General features: G+C 33.9%; 3 protein-coding genes and 1 long non-coding RNA gene across 13 annotated transcripts; 1 reads left to right on the top strand and 3 right to left on the bottom strand.

Annotated features, from left to right (window-relative positions):
- Window positions 1-65: 65 nt before the first annotated feature.
- Window positions 66-7,000, bottom strand: LOC135798523 (protein Malvolio-like). Of its 7 annotated transcripts, none has more exons than XR_010549736.1 (7): window positions 2,769-3,207; window positions 2,519-2,677; window positions 1,214-2,451; window positions 885-1,160; window positions 745-771; window positions 346-649; window positions 180-269 (listed from the first exon to the last, which is right to left on the bottom strand). XR_010549736.1 is itself a non-coding variant. In XM_065311406.1 (6 exons), exons 1-5 carry the CDS (start codon window positions 3,015-3,017, stop codon window positions 747-749), a joined length of 1,947 nt encoding a protein of 648 aa, XP_065167478.1. In that variant the 5' UTR covers window positions 3,018-3,206; the 3' UTR covers window positions 180-269; window positions 745-746. The 7 variants fall into 7 exon arrangements, 4 of the variants coding, with proteins under 4 accessions (XP_065167458.1, XP_065167488.1, XP_065167478.1 ...); XR_010549738.1 differs by having other exon boundaries at window positions 346-437; XR_010549734.1 differs by lacking the exon at window positions 745-771 and having other exon boundaries at window positions 2,769-3,198.
- Window positions 7,001-11,571: 4,571 nt separating this feature from the next.
- Window positions 11,572-12,408, top strand: LOC135798624 (uncharacterized). 3 transcript variants are annotated; one of them, XR_010549755.1, is made up of 4 exons: window positions 11,572-11,710; window positions 11,771-11,888; window positions 11,951-12,018; window positions 12,112-12,408. It is a non-coding gene; the product is annotated as an uncharacterized lncRNA (long non-coding RNA). The 3 variants fall into 3 exon arrangements; XR_010549756.1 differs by having other exon boundaries at window positions 11,941-12,018; XR_010549754.1 differs by having other exon boundaries at window positions 11,771-12,018.
- Window positions 12,004-14,667, bottom strand: LOC135798585 (testicular acid phosphatase homolog). 2 transcript variants are annotated; one of them, XM_065311457.1, is made up of 5 exons: window positions 14,527-14,667; window positions 13,447-13,956; window positions 13,202-13,387; window positions 12,819-13,148; window positions 12,004-12,309 (listed from the first exon to the last, which is right to left on the bottom strand). In XM_065311457.1, the coding sequence occupies exons 1-5, from the start codon at window positions 14,548-14,550 to the stop codon at window positions 12,133-12,135; spliced, it is 1,227 nt and encodes a 408-aa protein (XP_065167529.1). In that variant the 5' UTR covers window positions 14,551-14,667; the 3' UTR covers window positions 12,004-12,132. The 2 variants fall into 2 exon arrangements, with proteins under 2 accessions (XP_065167529.1, XP_065167537.1); XM_065311465.1 differs by lacking the exon at window positions 14,527-14,667 and adding an exon at window positions 14,233-14,438.
- Window positions 14,668-14,897: 230 nt separating this feature from the next.
- Window positions 14,898-16,102, bottom strand: LOC135803303 (maltase 1-like). Its single transcript, XM_065316896.1, has 3 exons — window positions 15,882-16,102; window positions 15,446-15,808; window positions 14,898-15,374 (listed from the first exon to the last, which is right to left on the bottom strand). The coding sequence occupies exons 1-3, from the start codon at window positions 16,044-16,046 to the stop codon at window positions 14,898-14,900; spliced, it is 1,005 nt and encodes a 334-aa protein (XP_065172968.1). The 5' UTR covers window positions 16,047-16,102.
- Window positions 16,103-17,396: the final 1,294 nt, after the last annotated feature.

The raw sequence follows: 17,396 nt of genomic DNA, 5'->3' as shown, positions 1-17,396 counted from the left end.
GAACGCCATTTTGATTCGAACTTTCGTGCAGTCAAGACGTGTTTGTCTGGTTTTAGTTTATTTGGGGTTCAGGTATAAAACACTTGCTTTTTTTTACTTAAAATATCAATTATTATTGCTTAACATTATGTGTGACTATACAATTGATTAGAATCGGTGTGTTGGTATGAAATTATTGGTCAAGTCGTTGTTTGTAACTGATCGGCGTTACTTCCTTCGAGTTTTGCGATTGTTGCGTGTCCATCGGCACATCTTGCACGGTATGCGAACTATAAACACACACATCATTCAGTTGAGTCATTTTTATTAACATAAAACACCCATAAGTTCATTAAAAAAACTTACAGCATGCGTTTAGGTGCACCTACAGGGTGTTATCGTTAACGTTTTCAAAACGTGTGTATGAAGGTGCGCCGAATGCTGGCAGAGTACTCGCGCTGCGTGCGATAGAAAAATAGTTACAAACAAAAACAGTTTTTAGTTAATTAAATAAGAAAATAGAAGTAAAAAAAAGTAGAGTTTTAGTCACATAGTCACACTTTCGAGGTTATGTACAACTTGTATTGATTGTGGTTATGTACACGAGTGGCGTGTGGTGTGCGGTTATGTAAGAAGTGTGACCTCGTTGGCGACCGCCTTCAGTTTGAGGCTGGAAAATTCGGAAAGAGTTAAAAATACAGCGCGTGCAAAACACAAAAACAAAAAAAGCAAAGATGAGAGGAAGAAAAACAACACACAACATACGCTTAGGCGTCCACATCAATAGACCAGCTGCAAGAAGATTTCAAGATTTAATACATAAGCACCCGGTACACATGATTAATCATATTCAAGATGGCGGCATGGCATCAATATCATCATCGAGGAAATGCGCATAATCGTACCTCGAATAATTACTGGGATTCGTCAGTGTAGAAGTATCCGTAGGACCAACAATATACTTCTGCACGAAATCATATTGCATTAGACGTGTGTTACCCATGGAGATCGCCATGTGTATCACCAGATACCCGCAGAACACCAGGTATAATATCCCGAAGAGGACAATCAAGGTCAGCGAAGCCCATTCTAGCTCTGCGGCTTTTACTGTTTCAATCACAAAGTAAGTGTTGATGCCTATCACCACAATGGATAACAACGTAGCTATCACTTTATTTAACCTTAAAAAAAATATGTTTATATTAAAACAATCACAATAAAAAAACATCCTTACCATCCATTAACAAACTCCCCCATAATCTGTGGGTTACTAGTAAATGCTATCGTTGGTATCGTCGCGAACGGCAACTGTAAAGACATGATAGCATTCAAGATGTCATTCATCCCTGTAAGGTCCTGAATCTGACTGAAGAAAGCCAAGCAGAATGTGGGGACAATCGCAATGGTTCTTGTAAACAACACCCGCTTCCACCTGGCCCATTGAAGATTCAAGAAGCCTTCCATGGTGAACTGCCCAGCGTAGGTCCCAGTCATCGTGGATGATTGACCAGCTGCCAGGATACCCACTGCCCAGATATACAACGCTGCCATACCAAAAGTACAACCCAGAAAGATCCCGCCTTTGTATAAATCCGCCTCGACGTAATCATCATTCGCGGGGAACTCAGAGGTACCATTCAAATATGGCTGACTTGCACAGGTGTCCCTCATTTGATTATTGGTCTTCTGGAATAACCCATGTGCGAAGACAGCTACTACGAAGACGTTGATAATGAAACTGACGAATAGGGCAATGGCTGCTTCAATGAAGAAGTATTTATTAGCTTCGCGGACTTTTGCGGGTTTTGTACGGTCGATATCCCTGGATTTTACTAAAGCGGAGTGTAGGTATAGGTTATGAGGCATTATCACAGCTCCAACGATTCCTACAGCTTGGAGGAGTGCTTTGGAATCACATCCTGTGCACCAAGGGAAGAACATCCCCTCCACTACGTCAACCTGTGGTGGGCTGGATATGATGTATTCATAACCAAAACTCACAGCCATAACACTTATCAACGCTCCAAAAAACAACTCCAATTTTCGTAGTCCGTATTTATCCAGGAAGAGAAATGTGAAGGTGTCTACTATGGTGATGAGTACCCCCACCCATAATTCGATGTACTTGTTTGATAGGAGGTATAATGCGATGGCGGTGCCGATGACTTCCTGCATGTCAGACCCGATGATGGCTATCTCTACCATTATCCATAGGAGGAGTCTAGGGAATTTTCTGTATTGACGGTAGCACATTTCGGCGAGGTGCAGGCCTGTGACTACGCCCAACCGGGCGGATAAGCGTTGCATGAGGAGACCTAAGACAGTTGCAGAGAGTAGGACCCAGAGGAGTTTGTATTGGGCGATTGTGCCGGATTGTAGGTCGCTTTCGATGTTGCCGGGGTCCAGGTAGGCGATGGACATGAGGAAACCTGGACCGGTGAAGGCCCATAGTTTCCGGAAGCTGAATTTCGTCTGTAAAGGTAGATATTAAGTAAGGTTAGTGAATTTTTTTTTTTTTTTGTTTTGTGGGTTTATTTACGTCTTCAGTTTCCGGTATTTGAACCTTTTCGTCAGCGAAATAGGTTTGGGCCTTCGTGAGTAAAGTGCGTTCGCTGTTTCCGGGTAGGGATTGGGAGGTGTTGGGGTTGGTGCCATCGATGACCTCTTCGCCATCTTTGGTGTTGGCTGCGTCTCGCATCTGTAAGTGAATTATTTTTAGTAAATTAGTTTTGTGTTTACTTTCATGGTGCTAAAAATATTATTGTGGTGTCATCATGTTTCGGAGGTACCTTTAAGGTTTTTCTTGGTTTGGTTTTTAAGTTTGTTGCATTTTTGTTGCTTTTGTTTTGATTTATTTTTGATTTTGTGCGTTTTTCTTTATTTTTAGTTGATTTGTTTGTATTTTTTTGCTTTGCTTGATGTTTTTGTTGGTTTTGTTGGTTTTGTGGTTTATACGGGTCAAGGTCATCCATTACTAATTTAACTTCCGGGTTAAAATGGCGCTCGTATTGGAATTTACTAATTAGGCAAAGGTACATTTTTTAAATCTTCTTTACTTCGTATTTTTGAAAGTTTATTTTGATGTTTATTTCATTTTTGATTGCATTTATTTGATTCTTTGATTGAAAATGGCCTCTTTTATTGGTTATCATATTTGAATCCGCCATTTTGAGTGAATTTGTCATATATAAAGTGTGACGATTTGACATTGACATTGGCAATGCAATTATTTGCAATTAATCCTTATTTATTTAATAATTCAGGAGTTAATGGTAGATTTTATCAAAATTCACGGTGTAGATACATAAGTAACCCATTAATCACTTAAACAAATATTTGTTAAGATTAGAGTATTATTTTAACAATTATTTAGCGTTAAAGTTGATGTTTTCGACAAATAATTCGAATTTTGAAGCAAAATTGAATTTTTACTTGGACACACTGTAATTAATTAATTACTGTGTACGTTTCATTGAGATTTGCAGTACGGTTACTTAAATAACTAGATTATCTTTTACTGCAAATTTTGTTAAGATATAATTATTACTTTTTGAGTTATTTTGAGTTAAAGTTGCATTTTTATAAAAAGTAATTCATTTTTTTTACACCAAACTTAATTTTTACTCTGTTACGCTGTAATTAATTAATTACCCTACATTTTGTACTGAAATTTTCAGTATATTTACATAATGAACTAAATTATCTTCCAAATTTGTTTTTGTTGAGATATCTTTGTTATTTTAGCAATTATTAAGTGTCAAAGATGATTTTCACAACAAAAATTTCAGTTTTACTTCCGCAAAACATAAATTGACCTTTAACACCCTGTATCTCATTAATTTCTCAACCAATTTCAATGAAATTTTTTCTATAGCCACTTAAATTAATCATTTATCGACTGCCATTAGATTAACTCTGTTATCACTGCTATCTTCAAAATGATCAACATTTAAAGTTTACATAAACTATTTTTGTGACTTTGAAACTAGTTCTAATTGAATATTATATAATAATTCAATTACAATTAATATACAATTAGTTATGTCACCTCCAAGTAAACAATATCATAAAAACAAACAGTTTTTTTTTCTTTTGAAATAATCACGAATTCTCAAGTAATTCACACAACAAAACCACATGACAACATGACGTTAATTCTAATCGTTGTTGGGTAACTACAATTATAAACCAATAGAATATTTCATTTGTTATTCAACGTACGAAACACCCGCATGCGCATAAATTTCCACTCATTGCAATCTTTTCCATTGCAACAAAACAAAACAAGATTTATTTTTATAACTCTATTTTTTCTTCCTGGAAAAACACCAACCACACATCATAAACCAGCATACAATTTCCCGGTAAATATTTTGTATGCAAATGTCATACATTGAGGTTGAAGTATTTTAATTGCATTTTAACGCATATAAATCTATTTACACACGCATTAATTGTGCTTTATTTATTTTGTAATTAATTAAAGCACAAATATTTGTTTTGTGTAAATATAAATAATATCACCTGCATTTTATTTCCCTGCTGTAAGTTGCATGTTATTTAAATATTTATAAGCGTATGAGTATTTTTGTTGTTATCGCGCGCGTTTGTAGACTTGGTGATTACGTGAGCGACGTCAAGTCGTTGGTTATCAGTGGTGATAATATTGCTTCGAGTGGTCTCGTCTCGTCTGCTGTGTGGTGTTATTAGTTATTTGCGATTTGAAGACAATATTTGCGCGTTGATGTTTTGCGCAAAAGCTTAGGGTTTTTCCATTACTTAACGACCGATTTCGTATTGGTTTATTAGTTAACTAATGATATTGGTTACTTGAAAGCTTTTAGAATTTGTGTAGGATGTATATTTAAGGTTTAATCGCTTTGGGATGGGAGAAATTTGAGTTTAATTTTGTTTATGTGTGTAATTTATTAATTAGTGAGTGGATGTTAACGAAATTTTTAGCGTATTTAAGTATTGATGGTAGTTATTTATGAATATATTTTTGGTAGGATGTTGGTAATATTTGTTTGGTTATTATGTGTTAAAGTTGATTTTATTGCTAATAATATCGAAGGTTTTTGGTTAAAAATGCAAATTTACTTTGACGCGTTGTTATTGTTTAATTAATGCAGAGATTTTCATGAAACCTTCAGTATATTTAACTGGATTACTAATTTATCTATTACAATTAATTTTGTTTATATATTAATAATATTTTTTTAGTTATTAACTTTTTAAATAGATTTTTGGTCAAATTTTCAATAGAAAAGTATTTTTGCTAGGATAGGCTATAAATAATTAGCCTACTTAACCATTGCATTTTAACGAAACATTCGGTATATATAATCAAATAAGTAATTTTTATCTTAAAAGTATTTTTATTTAATTATTTTTTGTAATTTTTTAGTTATTTACTCTCAAAGTTGACTTTTCTGTCAAATTTTTAATATTTTCTAATCAAAAATGAAATATCAACTTTAATACGTAATAACTAATTAACTTACTAATAAATTTTAATGAAACATTCAATATATATAAATAAATAATCGATTTATCTTTTAAAACAAATTTTGTTAAAATATCATGAATAGTTTTTTAGTTATTAACTTTTAAACTTGAGTTTAAATTCACATTTTGCTCAGGTATCATCAAAAACAAAATATTTACTTCAACAAGCAATAACTAATTAACTAACCAACGAATTTTAATTATTTCTTCAGTATATATTTCCACATATCTAATTTATATTTTAAAACCTTTTTTACCAAAACATCAATAATACTTTTTGAGTTATTAACAATTTAAATTCATATTGCCGCACATTATTTCCACCTTCAGTAAAAATTTAAATGTACTTCAACTCGCAATAATTAATTAACTACTTAGCAATTTGCTATGAAATCTCCAGTATATCTTGCTAAATTACCAACTTGCTTAAGCAAGCAATCTAGGTTAAAGTAGCAATAATACCTTTTAAGCTATGAAGCAACAAACTAATTGAAGGTATGAAGTCGATACGTTTTTTCTTCAAAAATAATTACACTCGTTTTTATTTTAGCAAATAAGCAGTTTATTTACCACACTAGGGCAATAAAACATTTTCTGCATAATTTAGAAAATGTCTAGTTTACAATAATAACAAATTTGTTATTATAACACACGTAGATTATAATATACAGAGTGTTTTATCAAAAATCATCTAAACGTTTATATTATGATTATTTTTTGAAAAATTCAAAATAATTAATTAAGTTATCAACATAAATCAACAAAAATTGATAATTAAATTCCCAAAAACATTCTGAACACAATAAACTTTAATTTATTTAAATATTCCTACAGGAATAAAAGTTATAATGACTCAAATTTAAACTTAATTTTCACGTGTCTTGCGCAAATAAACCTTAAATTTCATGACTAAAATAAACATTAGTCATACGATAAGATAACAACCACCATTTTTAGTGTACTATTAAGTATACGAAACTAAAACTAAACTAAAATAAGACTTACCATCTTCGTCAAGTGGTCTCGTACACAATTCAACACTAATACGTGTCTCGTTTATCCAATTATCTCAATAAAACAATCGAGACAACTTAACGCTTAACTTAAACATATACTTCCACCCTCACACGTCAACAAACCATGTGCGTTATTTCGGTTGCCTATACATTCCATAAACGTATTATGCTTGTTTTATTTTCGTCTACGTCGGTATGTCGATTGATTTGTTACGTCGTATACAATTAAAACGTGTACAATACAAAACACTACTAGTACACAGCTGTCGGTGGTAATATTCTACGTGTCACGCTGTACTTGGCAAAGAATACTTGGCACAAATCAATTTTACGCAGCATGTCTTCTCATCGTCGCGCGGTTTTTATTTGGATGTGTAGTAATTATTCATGATCACGTTTTTACTCGCGTTTTGATTATGATTACACACAGCATGACACGTCTACGATGCGAGCGGTGCGAGACTGACACCGCGACTAGTGTATAATAATAATCTAGGATGTAATTGTATAACAGTCAAGGGTACACACTGTATGCGGGAAAAGTGGTGGGAAAGCTCAAATCAGCTGTTGAGGCAAAAAAGAAAGGAAATTGTAGATAGGGGACACGCAGCGACATCGTTTGGTGATGAGTTGAATGTATTTGTAGATTACTGCCGGTGATTATCGGGTTTAAGAGATAGCTTTCGAAATACAGTAGCAATACACAAAAATTTGTTTTGAGTTGAAGTTTTGTATGTTTTTTATTTGTTTTTTATACAGATGAATGTGGGTTTGGATTAGATGATTATCCAGGAGGGTGCAGAGTTGTTGATAAAAGTTAATAAAATTAATTTTAATGATAATTTGTTGTGTTTTTTTACAACCTGTATAAAGCGCATGATTTTTTCTATTAATTGGCATGGAAAACACCCTGTATCTCATGTAAATATGGAGCAATTTCATAGTTCTTAGCTTCATTTGATAGCTGGACATATTGGCTACAATGTGAATATATTATTTTCTCCCTAAACGGCCTAGAAGTGCCCTAAAATGCCCTTTAAAAGTTGCAACTGTTTTTGAATTTTTATTAGTTGTTGAGGAAAACACCCTGTATCTCCTTCAAATATGAAGCTATTTTAGAGTTCTTAGCCTCATTTGATAGCTGCAGATATCGGCTATAAAATGAGTTTACTATTTTCTTTCTAAACCCTTTGGAAGTGCCCTAAAATGCCCTTTAAAAGTTGCGTTTCTTGTTTTAATTTTTGAAATAGTTGTAAAAAACACCCCGTATCTTCTCTAAATATGGAGCAATTTTAGAGTTCTTAGCCTCATTTGATAACTGAAGATATCGGCTATAAAATGAGTATATTATTTTTCCCCTAAACCCCCTTGAAGTGCCCTAAAATGCCCTTTGAAAGTTGCAATTGTTCCAAAATTTCAATAGTTGTTGTGGAAAACACCCCGTATCTCCTGTAATTATTGAGCAATTTCAGAGTTCTTAGCTTCATTTGATAGCTGGAGATGTCTGCTGCAAGGTAAGTATGCTATTTTATCTTTAAAGTTACTAGAAGTGCCCTAAAATGCCCTTCAAAAGTTTTTGTTTAAGTTGCAAAAGTTGTTTTGGAAAACACCCTGTATCTCCTGTAAATATAGAGGAAATTTAGATTTTTCTGTCTTATTTGATAGCTAAAGAGTTCTGCTACAAAGTGAGTACCTAATTTCCTTCCTAAACCCTTTGAAAGTGCCCTAAAATGCCCTCTGAAAATTGTAATATTTTCACCTATTTTTGATTTTTGGGCCGAAAAACAGGGTCAAATTTTTGTTTCAAAATTATTTTTTGTTGAAAAACAGGGCAAACTCAATTTTATAAATTATTTTCTGTTGAAAGTCAGGGTTGAAATAATTTTTTTAAATATTTTTTGCTCAAAGAACAGGGTCGAACTTTTTTCCTGAAAATATTTTCGGTTGAAGAACAGGATCGAATTTTTCGATTGAAATTTTTTCCTACGAAGTCAAAATAAAACTTTAAATGCCCATAACTCCTGAACTAAAAGGGCTAGAAGGAAAAGGACTTCAGATCCTGAATGCTTAAAAAATTATCTATTACATAAGCTATTAAAAACAACAAATTCTCAATTTATTATTTCGTGTATGTGTGAATTTGCATGTGTGTGTGTGTCCAATTTCGGACCGAAACCAAGTAAAATCGAGTTGTGTTATCCGGATCCCAGAAAGTTGAGGAGGCTGAAACTTTTCGCGGGATTTTTGACTATATCTTTCTCTCTCTGACTTTATATCACCCTCTCTCTCTGTAAACTTTCGCGGGATTTTCGACTGAATTTGAAATCTAATTTCTTTCTCTCTCTGATTTTTCTCTCTGTCTCTCTCTTTCAATTCGTTCAATTTTGCCTCGAAACTACGGGAAAAATTGATTTTTGGTACCAGGAACCCAGAAGTGCGAGGAGGTTAAAAATTTTATTGCGATCTTCGCACGAAATTAATAATTTCAAATCAATTTTAAGAATTTCGCTGAAAATTTTCAGATTTCAATGAAAAAATGTGCCAAAAATGCCAACTTTTAGGGGTGTTTTTAGGACATTTCTAGGCCCTTCAGGGCACCAAAAATGATACCAAACGATGAATCAACTCTTTTTCTACCAAATAAAACAAAGAACGCTCAAATTGAACCAGAAACAGCCGAGATACAGGGCGTTTTCGAGGGCGTGTTTCAAAGAATTGCAAAAAAGGCCAACTTTCCAAGTAGATTTTAGGGCATTTGTAGGGCTTTTAGGGGGTTGAAAAGTATATCAAGGGATGGAGCAACTATTCTTCTACAAGATAAAACAAAGAACGCTCAAATTGAACTAGAAACAGCCGAGATACAGGGCGTTTTCGAGGGCGTGTTTCAAAGAATTGCAAAAAAGGCCGACTTTCAAAGTAGATTTTAGCGCATTTGTAGGGCTTTTAGGGGGTTGAAAAGTATATCAAGGGATGGAGCAAATATTCTTCTACAAGATAAAACAAAGAACGCTCAAATTGAACCAGAAACAGCCAAGATACAGGGCGTTTTCGAGGGCGTGTTTCAAAGAATTGCAAAAAAGGCCGACTTTCAAAGTAGATTTTAGGGCATTTGTAGGTCTTTTAAGGGCTTGAAAAGTAAAGCATGGGATGGTGCAACTATTCTTCAATATGATAAAATAAAGAACGCTCAAATTGAACCAGAAACAGCCGAGATACAGGGCGTTTTCGAGGGCGTGTTTTAGAAAATTGTGAAAAAGGCCGACTTTCAAAGTAGATTTTAGGGTATTTGAAGGGCCTTTAGGGGGTTAAAATATATATCAAAGAATGGGGGAACTATTTTTCTACAAAATAAAATAAAGAACGCTCAAATTGAACCAGAAACAGCCGAGATACAGGGTGTTTTCCAGAGCTTGTTTTTAAAACTCACTGGAAACTAATCTAAGTCAAGTTTAGGGCATATTTAGGACCTTTAGGAAGCGAGAAAGGTTAGCAAACAATTAAATAACTCTTCTTTTTTAAAATAACAATAACCAGAAGTTAGCTCTTTATGAGGTAATAACCATCAGACTACCAAAGAATATAAAGGACATTCGAATGTAATAACTATTTTCGGTTGAAGAACGGGGTCGAATTTTTCGATTGAAATTTTTTCCTGCGAAGTCAAAATAAAACTTTAAATGCCCATAACTCCTGAACTAAAAGGGCTAGAAGGAAAAGGACCACAGATCCTAAATGCTTAAAATTCTCGATTACATAAGCTATTAAAAACAACAAATTTTCAATTTATTATTTCGTGTACGTGTGAATTTGCATGTGTGTGTGTGTCCAATTTCGGGCCGAAACCAAGTAAAATCGAGTTGTGTTATCCGGATCCCAGAAAGTTGAGGAGGCTGAAACTTTTCGCGGGGTTTTTGACTATATCTTTCTCTCTCTGACTTTGTATCACCCTCTCTCTCTGTAAACTTTCGCGGGATTTTCGACTGAATTTGAAATCTATTCTCTGCCTCTCTCTTTCTCTCTCCGTCTCTCTCTTTCATTTCGTTCAATTTTGCCTCGAAACTAAGGGAAAATTTGATTTAAATATTAGGAACCCAGAAATGCAAGGAGGCTGAAAATTTTTGCGCGATCTTCGCACGAATTCAAAATAATTCCGAATTATTTTTAAGAACTTCGCTAAAAATTTTCAGATTTCAATGAAAAAATGTGCCAAAAATGCCAACTTTTAGGGGTGTTTTTAGGACATTTCTAGGCCCTTCAGGGCACCAAAAATGATACCAAACGATGAATCAACTCTTTTCTACCAAATAAAACAAAGAACGCTCAAATTGAACCAGAAACAGCCGAGATACAAGGCGTTTTCGAGGGCGTGTTTCAAAGAATTGCAAAAAATGCCAACTTTCCAAGTAGATTTTAGGGCATTTGTAGGGCTGTTAGGGGGTTGAAAAGTATATCAAGGGATGGAGCAACTATTCTTCTACAAGATATAACAAAGAACGCTCAAATTCAACCGGAAACAGCCGAAATACAGGGCGTTTTCGAGGGTGTGTTTTAGAGAAGTGCAAAAAGGGCCGACTTTCAAAGTAGATTTTAGGGCATTTGTTGGGCTTTTAGGGGCTTGAAAAGTATATCAAGGGATGGAGCAACTATTCTTCTACAAGATAAAATAAAGAACACTCAAATTGAACCAGAAATAGCCGAGATACAGGGCGTTTTCGAGGGCGTGTTTCAAAGAATTGCAAAAAAAGCCGACTTTCAAAGTAAATTTTAGGGCACTTACAGGGCCTTTCGGAAGTCAAACTATATATCAAACGATGTAGCAACTCTTCCTCTTTAAAATAACATAAAGAATGGCAAAATTAAACAAGAAAGAACCGAGATACAGGGTGTTTTAGAGGACGTGTTTCAAAGAAATGCAAAAATTGTCGACTTTCAAAGTAGATTTTAGGGCATTTATAGGGACTTTGGTAGGTCAAAGGATAAAGATCAAAAAGATCAAAAAAACAAACAAAAACACACAAAAACAAACCCAAAGCGACATCTTTTAATGACAGATAAAATATACCAACATTAAATTATGTAATTATTAAATTAAATGTCACCTTGACGTTTTTTCTCTTAAATTTATAATTTTGTCTAAATTTATAGTGATGAATCCATATTTAAAAGAAATCTTCATTGGAGCTGTGTTTATCAGTTTTATTTTTACAGTAAGTATTAGCAATTACCCTTAAAACATATAAAATATTATAAAACATAATTTATTTTAGTTATTTAGTACTATTTGTCGTGGAAGACGTTGAAAAACCGAAAATTCCAAATCACTTCTCAAATATGAACATTCGTGATGTGTGTATTACTGGCCTCATCATGCTCATCGTCTACAACGTAAGCAGACATTACTGGCAATCAAAAACAAAGTAATCAATCATTTCACAAGATCATTACAGCATTTCGAGGGAAACAGTAGTGGCAGTGGTGATGATCGCTAAAGAAAACCATCTTTGTGCGTTAAAAAGTAAAATACGTTTCTTTATTATTCAAAATATCCACAATTTTCGAGTTCATTGATAATCGTCAAAAAGATATTATAAAAATGAAAATACTTCAGATCTGTGTCAAGTAGAAACATCTACGGCCCTTCAAATGGCGGAGCTGTATAATTCTCATCATCAGTGGCACATTCAGCTTCCCAATCGACAGGAATCACATTGGATGTCAATTTAATTATATCTTCAAGTGGGCAGAACATTTCACAGCCTGGTAACTGGTGTTGTATATACTCTGCAGTTGAGTTTTTAGTAAAGATCTAAAAAATACAAAAAATATAATGTATAATCAATTTAAATTTGATTTAATTGCAAATAATATGGAAGGTTTTTATGATAAAAATGAAAATTAACTTTGACGCGTTGTAATTAATTAATTACACCATGAATTTTAATGAAACATTCAGTATATTTGACTTGATTATCAATTTATCTATTTATAGTAATTTTGTTAATTTATCTAAAATATTTTTTCAGTCATTAATTTTTCTGTTAGAATTTCAGTTGAATTTTTACGATTTTTTGATTTTTTTCTTTGATAGCCTATAGATAATTAATTAGACATTCCACTTTAACGAAACATTCCAAATATATACTAAAATAAGTAATTTTAACTTTAAAAATATTTTTGTAAAATTATTCAATGTATTTTTTTTAGTTATTCAGCTTCAAAGTTGACTTATCAGTAAAATTTTTCGGATTTTTTAACCAAAAACTAAATATTTACTTTAATACCTTCAGTAAACAATAATTTCTACATGTAACATACCTCAATTCCATGTTGTTTTGTACTTTTATCAAAAGACATTTGTAAAATTATAGACATAGCATAATTAGGCACTTGTGGATCGAAAACTTTCAAAGCACTCAACAAATTAGCAATAGTAGAATCATGACCACCATAGAGGAACATTTTCGGTGTGAGAGTACCAGCAACCTTCGATCGCCAATCAGAAAGGATCTTCTTAAGTAAAACACCGCCTTTCAAACGTTGCATCTTGTCATTATAAGCTTTGATTACAAAACTGAACGCTGTAGCTGTTTCCATACGATCAAAATGCGGTAAGACCCAATCAGGTAAGTCCAAACCATAAGATTTCTACAATAAAATAAAATAATTATTAATATTAAAAACTATTAATTAATATTTACTTCTGCCAACATAGTAGCATAAATATCTCCAATATCATCAAACGTTTTCATTGTTTGCCCAGATTTTTCTTGGATAATCGCCATCATATCTTTATATTTCTCCAACTCAGCTTGAACCTCAGCTGACTCTTCAATTCTCTTCCTTTCAAAATTATACTGTGGGCAATCCTTAGCCACTAACAACAACTAAAACAAAAACAAAATAAACTAATTTTCTTTTAATTTCAGAATGAAAATCAACTCACCATATCATCATCAAGATTCGTCATGAAAACAGGCACAGGCATCCATGCAAAATCCTTACTAAACCTTTGTTCCTTCGCCGGAGGCCACAACCCAGCATTCACAGCCATAATCGTCGCCTGCGCGCGTTCAACTCCTGTCGACTCCGCTTTGAACTCCGAGATATTAAACCTCGAACCCAGGAATTTATCAAACCTTTGTCTAAGTATCTTCCCCAATTCATAAACACCTTCAATGCCTTTCATAGTAATCATCCCACGTCCATTCGGAGGGAAGTCATTACCCTGATGTGGATCATTCGGATATAATGAAACAGGCGCACGAATTCCATGACGCATTACAACATGCACCAGTTTCAATTCACGGTCATCATCACTTCCGGGAGGAGATTCACGACATGGCCGTCGATGGGCATTTGTTAACGCACCTCCGGATATTAGGAATATTGTGAGTATTCCAAAGGAAGCGTAGAAGAGATTCATGTTGGTGAGTAGACAAGACGATTTTGTATTCTATTAAAATATTTGATTTTATATTTAAACACTGGGAAACAAAACACTACTAAGTAAAAATTTATCTTTAGTCTGTTTATATATAGTATAGGATGATGACACTGATTAGAATATTTCGGTTTTAAAATAATATACGAAATGTAAATTGGCAGTGATAAATGAATATGAATAATATTTCATGCAAGTTTTGATAAATTTGGTTACTTTGTAGTTGTATAACAAAAAAGCACGTAGCAACCTTCACTTTAAAAATATTTTTAAAAATAAAACACTTACACACAAAGTAAGATAATTAATTATCACAGTAAACTTGTTTAAAAACCGAAATTGTTTATATACTCGAGAAGATCGAACGTTAGACTTATCGAAATTGATAAGTATTTAAACAATGATTGAGAATAAATATTAATGACGCATTTTATTCGAATTGTTATGTTATATTGTTAGAATCACGTCACCGGAAACACCTCATTAAATTCTAATCAGCGTCACACGAGAATACACTTTAAACAATGATAAATGTACGAGTATATCATATCAAGTCGTAAAAATCCAACCCATGTGACTTACCTTAAACAGGCTTAAAATCTCCATGATTTATTCGTCATGCTGTGGCTGTTATTTATTTATTTCTGCTACGAGTAACATCGCAGCGCTGGCGAAACTAGTTGTTGTGGAATGCAGTCCACATTGAATAATGAAAACTCAAACTCAAAGAAGTCTGCGGATTCGAAAACTACCCAATGATATAATGTAGTCATATGGCAATACGCCGCAAACAAGTTTATGATTGGTAATCACCTCCGGCGCATTGAAATTTACAATTTTATTATACATTTAACTCTTTATTGTGTCCGAAAGGTCATCGTGTTGTGTTATCAGTTAACAAGGTTATTAGAATATAATATATGTAGTTGTAGTTGTAGTTGAACATGTAGTAATTAATAACCGATGATGAGGCTTTCGTATGGTTTGAGTGTTAGTGGCTCGTGTGATGAAACAATACTATTAACGGCCCATTCGGAGTTTCTGCTTGCAGCTTGTATCAGTAATAGATTTGGTAAGACAGGTGGATTAACATCATCTGCTAAGTTGATGACCACATCACTATTGGCAGTGTTCATAAGCAGGAAGCTTGCTCTGTACGGAATGCCAGCGTCATTAGTTAAATATCGAATGACATTCAGTACTTTCTTTTCTTTTAAAGAATTCACCAGTAAATCACCTTCATGCAGGGTTCTAGTCCGGAAACCATCGACATTCTTATCTAACCAGAAAGTGAGCACGTCTTTCATTTCCTGTTTCACGTCAGCATTACGGTAGTTCAAATCTGGTTGAGACGCGTGGAACTGATGGAGGTAATACTGTGTGTCTTCTCCGGCGGGTTTGGTCCAGGCTGGTCCATGGAAGTAACTGATCTGTGGAAATCATTTAGGGGTTTAGATTAGGTACACTTAATGTGATGTGTGATGGTTGATGTGTTACTTACCCAGTTGCATGGTGGTTTGGCACCACTATCTAAACCGTCAGCCCAGACATAATAATCTCTATATTTCTCTTCTCCTGCTAATGCTTTTTTGAACCATTCATGTTCATCGCTTGTGTGGTTGGGTACAAAGTCCAAGACGACTTTCAGGCCCAATTCGTGAGCCTTGGTGACTAATTCATCGAAATCTTCCATGGTTCCGAATTTTTCATCGATAGCCCTGAAGTCGGAGACGTCATAGCCCGCGTCGTTCATTGGAGACTTGTAGATTGGAGATAACCACAGGGCTGTGACGCCCAATTTGACCAGGTGGTCCAATTTGCTGATGACTCCTTGCAGGTCTCCTACGCCGTTGTTATCTGAATCCTATTATTGAATTTAATATTAATTATTAATTATTAATTATTTTGGATGAAATAGAAGCAAAAAAGTAGCATACCATGAAACTCCTTGGATAAATTTGATAGAAAACGGCGGTTTTCCACCAATCTGGGTTGCCAGCATCGGCGCGAGTTGTCACATTGGTTTTATTTACGTTTACAGGCACTGCAAGTGATACGCCCACCGCGACCAGGACGCTAATTGCGACCCATAAGCACCTCATTTTGATTGAATGTTACACTTTAGAGGTAATCAACTGTATGTGATGTGAGGATGAATTTATTGCAAATATATATGTATGCAGGGATTTGATATAAAAATTTGGTCATGTGAAATACCTAATTGCTGATAAACAGTGATTGGATGCATTAGAGAATTTGCCGCGATGTTATCTAGATAAGTATTATTGGAACGATAACACTTTTTCGCTATGCTTTGAAGTACTGATATTAACAAAACATGTTGATTGCATTCTATGAGTTTCCAACTCATAATGGAATATACCGTTTATGTAATGCATTGATTTTGGATTTATTGCGCAATTCACGTAGAATACTTTTTTAACTAGAAAATAATCATTATCTTATTGAGAAGTTGTACAAAAATATATTTTTTGAGGGCGTTAATTGATATAGTTAATTGACAAGATAAATACTTATAATATAATTATATAATGTTAAAGAAAAGGGCAATAAATTGATTTTTAGTAAGAATTTTTATTTATCTGCGATTCAGTACGAAAAACACTCTGTATCTTTTGTAAAACTAATGCAATTTGAAGAGTCTCATTTTATATTTATCTGTTCTAATAAAATTTTGTAAAATATATGGAAATTTAGCGAAAATATATTGAAACTATTTTATTTCCAAACACATTCCTCTTCCTAAATACTACAAATCCATTTTTAAAATAATTTCAGCTCAAAAATTGCAGAAAAGTGAATGGTATCGCCCTCTGTTGGTCAGAAACGGAACTACATCCGAAAGTTCTAAAGCTAATTACAGATTGTAACACAAAACTTTCAAGCTCTTAGTTAGTGTACGCCACCACTAGATGGCAGCACAATAGCGCAGCTTTTATCGTGTCTGTTCACTTTCTGCGTTCCTAATATTCCAACTAATTTTATTGCTGTTTTGAAGCCATTTTGAACGAAATTTTCGCTTCGAAGTCGTCTGAAAACGATGTTGGGTACTAGGAACCCAGAACGTGCAAGGAGGATGAAGCGCGCAGCTGACATTTTTAAAATTATGTACAGAGCGCTGCATCCTAAACTTTTAAAACTTGAATTCGATTTCGATATAAATTTAAATTACGCTGCTAAATGTGCCAATATTTAAGAGCGTTTTTTAGTGTTTCTGTGGCATTTTCAAAGCGAAAGGATTGAGGATTGTTTAGTTGATAAAGGAACTCTTTCTTAATTACAACTTCATGTTTGACAGATTTGTAAAAACAGTTTTAGAGCATTTCTGAGCATTAAAAGAAGGTGGATGATATCAAATATGATTAGAGACTCTTCCTTTATCACTCAGCAAAGAGATTGATAAAATCGGATGGAAAATGACTGAGATACAA

Source organism: Atheta coriaria, unplaced genomic scaffold (assembly GCF_025399875.1).
Source record: "Atheta coriaria isolate IRGN ID8LTWV9N9 unplaced genomic scaffold, Caltech_Dcor_3.1 hic_scaffold_2_pilon, whole genome shotgun sequence".
In the NCBI taxonomy this organism is placed as follows: Eukaryota; Metazoa; Arthropoda; class Insecta; order Coleoptera; family Staphylinidae; genus Dalotia; species Dalotia coriaria.
Note: the sequence above shows the minus strand (reverse complement) of the source record. Positions and strands in the feature narration are given on the sequence as shown.

Bases quoted from the DNA above. Each gene is read 5' to 3' on its own strand.
- LOC135798585 (XM_065311457.1), bottom strand. From the start codon at position 14,550: ATGGAGATTTTAAGCCTGTTTAAG. The intron at 13,388-13,446 runs GTGAGTTGATTT...TTTTTGTTTTAG, and splicing joins CGAATCTTGATGATGATATG to TTGTTGTTAGTGGCTAAGGA. The intron at 12,310-12,818 runs GTATGTTACATG...TGTATTTTTTAG, and splicing joins CAAAACAACATGGAATTGAG to ATCTTTACTAAAAACTCAAC.
- LOC135798523 (XM_065311386.1), bottom strand. From the start codon at position 3,017: ATGTACCTTTGCCTAATTAGTAAATTCCAATACGAGCGCCATTTTAAC. The intron at 2,678-2,768 runs GTACCTCCGAAA...ATTCACTTACAG, and splicing joins AACCAAGAAAAACCTTAAAG to ATGCGAGACGCAGCCAACAC. The intron at 2,452-2,518 runs GTAAATAAACCC...CTACCTTTACAG, and splicing joins AAATACCGGAAACTGAAGAC to ACGAAATTCAGCTTCCGGAA.
- LOC135803303 (XM_065316896.1), bottom strand. From the start codon at position 16,046: ATGAGGTGCTTATGGGTCGCAATTAGCGTCCTGGTCGCGGTGGGCGTA. The intron at 15,809-15,881 runs GTATGCTACTTT...ATTCAATAATAG, and splicing joins TTTATCCAAGGAGTTTCATG to GATTCAGATAACAACGGCGT. The intron at 15,375-15,445 runs GTAAGTAACACA...TGATTTCCACAG, and splicing joins CCAAACCACCATGCAACTGG to ATCAGTTACTTCCATGGACC.